Source organism: Solanum pennellii, chromosome 5 (assembly GCF_001406875.1).
Source record: "Solanum pennellii chromosome 5, SPENNV200".
NCBI classification, from domain to species: domain Eukaryota; kingdom Viridiplantae; phylum Streptophyta; class Magnoliopsida; order Solanales; family Solanaceae; genus Solanum; species Solanum pennellii.
Genome location: NC_028641.1, coordinates 74,859,130 through 74,866,296, shown reverse-complemented (window position 1 = coordinate 74,866,296; position 7,167 = coordinate 74,859,130). Strand labels below are relative to the sequence as shown.

The following is a 7,167-nucleotide window of genomic DNA, read 5'->3' as shown; positions in this document are numbered from 1 at the left end:
CCCCCCCCATGCAATCAATCAAAAAAAAAGCTAAAAAGCTCAAAGTAGAAGCGAAAAGGCTTCTCGAGACCTCTGATATTGGATGATCTTTTGCCACACTTATTCAACATTCTATATCAAAAGAGTATCTGCTTATGTCTTTTATCTGTATATTTATGTCTGATATATTTTTGTATTTCAGGCTTCTAACACCTCCCAGTACTCCTCTTTTTCCTTCACTTGAGATGGAGTCAGAAAAATCAATGATGAGTCAGCTGGGAATTGCTAAAGCTCGTCCAACTGCATTGAGATCTAGAGTAAGAATATACTCTAAAGCTCGTCCTTGATTGCTGAAATAATGCATTTTCTGTAATTAGGTTGAGTATTATATATGATAATATGCTTAATACATGAAATGTTATCGTCATGAGTTAAAGTTATTTTCTCCACACGTCCAGCCAGTGGAAGGGATGTAGAGATGTGCAAGAAGCATAATAAAAGAAAAAAAAATCTATAATCAGGTAGAAAGAACCTTGCAGGTCTTTTACTTCAAAACACACATGGTGGCTCCATTGCTTAGCAAATGCTATTAGCAACAAAATCATCTTTGTTGGTATATCACAGTTATCGTAATGAATTTCTTAAATCAAATAATATGATACACTCATGTGCATTTCCTTTTTGAAGTTTCTCATGAGCATTTAGAATTACCATTGCTCAATCTTTCAAAGTTTTCACCACCTTTTGTAGATGTAAATTTCTAGGAGTGCAATTGTTGTTGGGTAGTAAGGCTTGTTTAACAAAGTACACGTTCTCCTAAATCGTAAACAGATACATAATTATGCCTACCACCTGTAGCTTGTAGGGTATGTGACTCTTTGCTCAGTTTTGATCATTGAGCTTCAAAAGTTAGATGATATTGGCTATTAGTGAAATGCATGACAAATGAGAACATAAGAAAATGATTCCTATAGTTAGCATGGTTATTTGTTATATATATTTGCAACATAATCCAGAGACAACCTATTTTTGTCATAATCTGGAAACTGAAAGAAATGAGACTATAGCTTCTTAAAAGGACAAATTTCTCGTGCAAGGAGGATTATTGCTGGTAATAAATGATTTACCTGATTATTCTATCTCCTTATCAAACAACAGCAGCCACGGTGTTTTGCTCTTGAACACGACTAAGAGGCAGCTGCAGTGGTCATTGTTACTGGCGGTATTTCGGTCAACTAAAATACTGATATCTTAGAACCAAAAAACGAACTTTTGAAAAATTAAAGCTGAAAACAGTCCAAAGAACCAAAACTAAAGAACTGACCTAATTCGGTTCGGACCCTTTTTATCGGTTTAATGTCCACCCATAACCACCTGCCCCAGTTAAAATTAGGAATTTCAGATGGAATGTTGGAGCTTCCAGTTAGGCAGTCTTAACTTGAAATTGTTGGGAACAATGGACTGATTGTAATACGCAACTTCTTATTCTGGATGCAGTTGGCAAATCCCCAGCCTGAGCCCTCTGGTAGAAGCAGTTTAGCATCTAGACAACCTGCTTCTGCTACCGGGTTAAATACTTCAAATTCAGGTCTTCGAAGACCATCTTCATCCGGTGGATCAAGACCTTCAACTCCAACTGGACGAACCACATCAAGTGCAACATCCTCCTTGACATCAGCAACTAGACGCACATCTACTGCAGCATCCAAAGCAATGACATCCACTGCAACTTCTAAAACAACATCGACCACAACCATGTCCCGGCCAGCAAGGTCTTCAACACCAACTTCTCGTTCCACCTTGCCTTCTGCTAAGTCTACGGTTCCTACAAGATCTTCAACACCTACAGCCAGGTCTAGTACAAGGTCCTCAACACCAACCAGAAGCTCCTCAACACTCACAACCAGGGCATCCATTCCTGGATCGAAGTCCACATCAAGGGCAGCAACTCCAACTCGTCGGCCTAGTTCAGTGTCCTGTACAGCTAATGCTACTGCTCCTTCAATTAAATCTCCGTCTTCAGTTACACCAGCAACTACTACGGCAAGAAATCCTGTAGCCTCACGTCCTAGTTCTCCAGCTGTAAAACCCAGACCATGGAAGCCTTCAGATATCCCAGGGCTCTCCTATGATGCTCCACCTAATCTACGGACATCACTATCTGACAGGCCAACTTCAGCTACAAGGGGTAGACCTGGAGCACCAAGTGCTAGATCTTCATCCATTGAGCCAGTTACAAATGGAAGGGTTAGACGACAATCTTGCTCCCCAGCTAGAGGACGCCCTCCTAATGGTGTTGTGCGTAGCAGTGGAAGCTCTGTTCCTATTCCAGCTATGAGTAGGTTACATGCTAAAGCTAATGATAATGTAAGCCCTGGTATGATTGGAACTAAGATGGTTGAAAGGGTAGTAAATATGCGGAAGCTGGCTCCTCCTGCTAAGCAAGATAATAAACATTCTCCCCGTAATAACTTATATGCGCACTCTTCATCACCTGACAGTACAGGTTTTGGAAGGACATTGTCAAAAAAATCCTTGGACATGGCTATGAGGCATATGGTATGTATATTTCATTTGATGCTGCTATTTTGGGCAAAGATTAATACACAAAATTCTCTATGCAGCATTTCTAGAAATTGTCATTCTCGTGTTAATGCAACATGATGATCTTCAGAATGACAACTTCCTTTTTGGGATAATTTTCTGTAGTTTGAACACATGTATAGTGACCATGGCTAGTTTTCCCCTTTTTTTAAAGTATAAAAGTATGTTCTCTTGGTTTTGCTGGAGCTCTATGAAGCTGTGCATATTGTCATCCTTGTTTTTTTTTTTTTTTGCTCAAAGATTTTGCTTAATTGAGAACATTCCTCTCTCACAGGATATAAGGCAAAGCATCTCCGGAAATCTGCGTCCATCGATGACTAATATTCCAGCATCCTCCATGTACAGTGTAAGATCAGGACCTAACAGAACCAGGACAGTGAGTGTATCCGACTCCCCACTTGCTACGAGCAGCAATGCTAGTTCTGAAGTGAGTGTGAATAACAATACAATGTGTCTTGATGGGAGTGAAGTTGATGATGCTATTAGCGGTGTTAAAGGTGCTCGATCTCCAGCCTATACGCATGGAAGGTAATGATTGCCCTTCGCTGGTGCAAGATCATAAAATTATAGTTTCGATTCAGTACCAGAATGAAAGTTTTGGTGCTTGAATTATAATTGTTTCCTGGGAAAAACCAATGCATGTTGTCTCCCACGTTATGTAAAGATTGATGCACAGTTAGCTATGAAATTTTAAGCCAGCCTATTCTCATAAGTTATGTTGTGTGCTGAGAACCATTTTTTGCAAACAGAAATGCTGGTTCTGAAGTGAGTATATAATTCCCAGTTGCTACAAGCAGTAATTTGCCTCATTTTAGTTCCTACTTGCAGACTATAAGCTCTCGTTTGACCATTGATTTTGAAGTTTAAATTTGAAAATTTGAGTTGGAAGTTGTATTTAGACATGCATTTTACTTCGAAAAATTTGAAATTTTGTGAATAAAAGTCTTTGAAAATACTTTCAATTTTCATGGCTTGGTAGATATTTGAAGATAGATTTTTGAATTTACTATCAAAATCTATGGTCAAGGACAATTTGAGTTCATACCTACAAGGACAATAAAATATTATGACCCAGCAGGTCGGTATTTTGTTTGAATAAGCTGGAAAGTTCAGTATTTATAAACTAAATCCATATATATATATATATATATATCGAAGTCTGATTTAACTTGGTATAGCATTATGCGATCCATATTTGGAGGCAGTCCTTCCAACAAAATATTTTTCCTCTATGGGCTCGAAACTCCATATTTAATAATTCAATATTTATTTCGTTCAAATTTCCATGTTGTAATTTGATTTAATATACAATTTAAGAAAGAATTTTTTAAAAAAATAGTGCCATCTAAAATAATTAACGGATGTTTGTGTAATTATAAATTATTTCATTAATCATAAAAAAAATATTATAAAGTTAATTTGTTATTAAGTATAGAAATATATTTTCTTTTTTTTGTTATAATTAAGAAAAAGAATTGGTGATATAAATGAGGCATGAAGTATGTTGTAAATGTAATGGATTAAAATGGAAAATTTATCAAAAATCAAGATAAAAGAAGGAATACTTTTTTCTAAAATGGTTTTTAGCCTGACGCTCAATATTTTTATATTAGAATCAGATTATTTCAAATTTATATCACATCAAATTGTATTCAAAAGAAAATAATTTTTATTAAGATTTTTTTTATATTAATTCAAACTCGAGAACTCTAAGAAGAGAAAGATGGAGTAATAAGTCCACATGTTCTAAATCATTTTGAAAGAAAAAAAAGAACTTGTAAAATTAGGAGAAAAAAGAGAAAAAGAAAATAATACCTGTCTGGTGTTCACATTTTTCTCTCCACTCTTCTCTCTCTCTCTCTCTCCTTCAATCACATCACCCATGGCCAGTATATGGCGAGCAGTGATGGGCGATAACACAACTCCATCGACCGACGACTATGACGGAGTAGAATTCTGGGTTAACCCCGAACGAGCCGGCTGGCTCACAAAACAAGGCGAGTACATAAAAACCTGGCGTCGCCGGTGGTTCGTGTTGAAACAGGGGAAACTGTTTTGGTTCAAGGAAGCGAATCTCAATAGAGGATCGAAACCGCGTGGTGTTATTCCGGTGGGTGATTGCCTTACAGTGAAAGGAGCTGAAGATGTTCTGAATAAACAATTTGCGTTTGAGCTTTCAACTAGGTCTGATACTATGTATTTTATTGCTGATTCTGAGGAGAAGAAGGAGTATTGGATCAATTCGATCGGACGGTCTATAGTGCAGCACTCTAGATCTGTTACTCGTGATGAAATTCTCGACTATGATAATGATAGCCGGAAATAAAATTATGGTACGTGTATCTTCGTTTTTTTTTTTTTTTTGCAAATTAATTATTTTCGTGTGAATTGAGTATATAATTTCTGGTATTTGAAGCTGTAAGTACTCTGTTTGAATCATGAATCTTGTAAATTTCCGGTCATTTGTGAGTTGAAGTTTCTCCTTTGCTTTTTTGACCTGTTAAGGATTTTATCTTGCTTTTTTATCTAATTCTGATGGCACTTTAGAGGTATATAACAGTTTGTTTGGATGGTCGTTATATATTGATTCATAATATATCGGATTGTGTGTCTCGATGAATACAATGTTTGAATAAATTGTATCGTTTTCCACCATTACATAATGCCATAGAATAGGAAATCCAGGGCTTGATACTGTCCCTTGAACTTTGTATTTTAGTTTCTAGCTATATTAGTTCTTGCATTCTCGAGCTACTCGGCGATGTTGCTCTTTTTTACTCAATATCTGTCTCTTAAGCTCTCCTGCAAAATTACAGCATTTTAGACACTAGTTTTTTATTTTTATGGTAACCAAGAAATCCTCGAGGGCCAATGGCGGACAGTTCAAAGTTCGGTGGAGAATGGGCCCACCCCTCTAGATTTCTAGAGGTACCATGCTTGTCTTGAGCAGGATTCGAACCTGTGGCGTGCGTCTAACACACATCACGCTCTGCATTTACCATTAGACCAAAGCCCTGTGCTTCCCTCATTGGTTAATCTTTTGTTTCTCTTTTATGGATTCTAACTTGTATTAATGCACATTTTATTCCCAGTTTGCACAAGATCAAATGGATTTCAACTTGTATAAATGCATCTTTCTACAAATGTATGCTACCAAATTGTGGTGGTCTTGGTTTGAGTCTAAGACACATTAACTTTCCAAGGTTAGCACTTGCTAATTTAGCTCTGCGGTGATATATTTATTTGGGTCATTTTATAGAACCTCGTGTAGATTGGTCATGTGAATTCGGATCTACATTCATTTGTAAGTGAGGGTGAACCCTCATTGTCTTGTACCATAAGCATTTTCCTTTTGTGGTCCTTTCTGTTACAGCCAGATTGCTTCTTCTTTCTTCTCGTCCTTAATGTTTTGGTGGGTAGGCTGGTTACGTCTTTCAGAATACCAAAAAGAAAGGCTTTATTTTACATAATATTCAGAGTTGCATTATGTCGCTGAGATGATTTTAGATAGCTCTCCCTCTAGTTATATTAGTGTGGTATAATAGAAGAAGAAAAATCCTGAGTTTCGTTAACAATAGTGTCTCATGATCTACAAGATGTTGCATGATATGGCCATAGAGATATCTATTTACTTCCTTTCGCGGAATCAAAGAACTGGTTCTTTTTGGAATGAAATATGCTGCAGATGAGAGTCTTCTAATACCTAGAGAAGTTTGTTTTTGGCGAGATTTCTCAGGCTCACATCTCCATAGTTGCCAAGTTAAGTATTTCAGCCTATTTAGTAGTTTCAGATGTTGCGTTATAACTGAAACTGATCAGAAAAATAAAATTTCTCTTCCCCCTGCTTTCTTTTGTCAATATCAGCATCTTGATTTAGTTTCATTAGAAGTCTTTACAATTCTTGTATCAAGAAGTTGGTTTTTAGTTAGCCCCAGAGCTTGGTTCAAGTGGCAAAGGTGAAGGGACTTGTGACTTGGATCAGAAGTTCAAGCCCTATGACATGCCGACTAAGCCTGGTATTTAAGTGGAGTAAGGTAGAAGGTTGGACCCATTATTCCCGAGTTTTGAAGGTTGCAATTGGTCTTAAAGGTTGGACTTGGAAGGATTTCTTGGTCATAAAAAAAGAGTTGGAACCTGTACATCAAAATCAGCATTTTCTTCAACCAATATCTATGTGAATTCTATTTATCCAACTTGTGTCCTGCTGTAAAGCTGTTTATGATTGTAGTGGACGCAGACAAACTTGGTGACCCAAACAAAAGAAGCTCTTTTGTGACTGGATTTGCTCACTCACATCTTGACTAATTCTTCGAGATATAGGTTACCTCCCACCAGCACAGATATGGAGTAATTCTATCCACGAAGGTCTAAATAAGAACACCTACGGGTCATTTGGCAAGATGTATTAGCTATGACATTTTTTGATCCTTTCTTTGTTCAAGGCCAAAGTGTCCTTGATAATATATCAAACCAAATATTGGATAGGAAATAGCTCCAACATAACGAATTCCAGCATTATTAATACACTCTATTCATTACTATTCTTATACACTCTACCAAAAGACCTCCTAATGTTTTTGTCTC

At 37.0% G+C, this 7,167-nt stretch overlaps 2 protein-coding genes across 4 annotated transcripts in view; both read left to right on the top strand.

Annotated features, from left to right (window-relative positions):
* LOC107020619 (mucin-5AC) overlaps window positions 1-3,379 on the top strand; it is a 6,426-nt gene extending 3,047 nt beyond the window's left edge. Inside the window, exons 3-5 of the mRNA XM_015221058.2 lie at window positions 182-296; window positions 1,477-2,538; window positions 2,858-3,379. Of these exons, the coding sequence (XP_015076544.1) occupies window positions 182-296; window positions 1,477-2,538; window positions 2,858-3,115 (1,435 nt within the window). The 3' untranslated portion in view covers window positions 3,116-3,379. The remainder of the gene's footprint in view (window positions 1-181; window positions 297-1,476; window positions 2,539-2,857) is intronic.
* A 978-nt stretch (window positions 3,380-4,357) lies between these two features.
* LOC107018834 (pleckstrin homology domain-containing protein 1-like) lies at window positions 4,358-7,130 on the top strand. 3 transcript variants are annotated; one of them, XM_027917231.1, is made up of 2 exons: window positions 4,358-4,916; window positions 6,812-7,130. In XM_027917231.1, exon 1 carries the CDS (start codon window positions 4,466-4,468, stop codon window positions 4,907-4,909), a length of 444 nt encoding a protein of 147 aa, XP_027773032.1. In that variant the 5' UTR covers window positions 4,358-4,465; the 3' UTR covers window positions 4,910-4,916; window positions 6,812-7,130. The 3 variants fall into 3 exon arrangements, with proteins under 3 accessions (XP_027773032.1, XP_015074901.1, XP_027773031.1); XM_015219415.2 differs by lacking the exon at window positions 6,812-7,130 and adding an exon at window positions 5,676-5,955; XM_027917230.1 differs by lacking the exon at window positions 6,812-7,130 and adding an exon at window positions 5,439-5,614.
* Window positions 7,131-7,167: the final 37 nt, after the last annotated feature.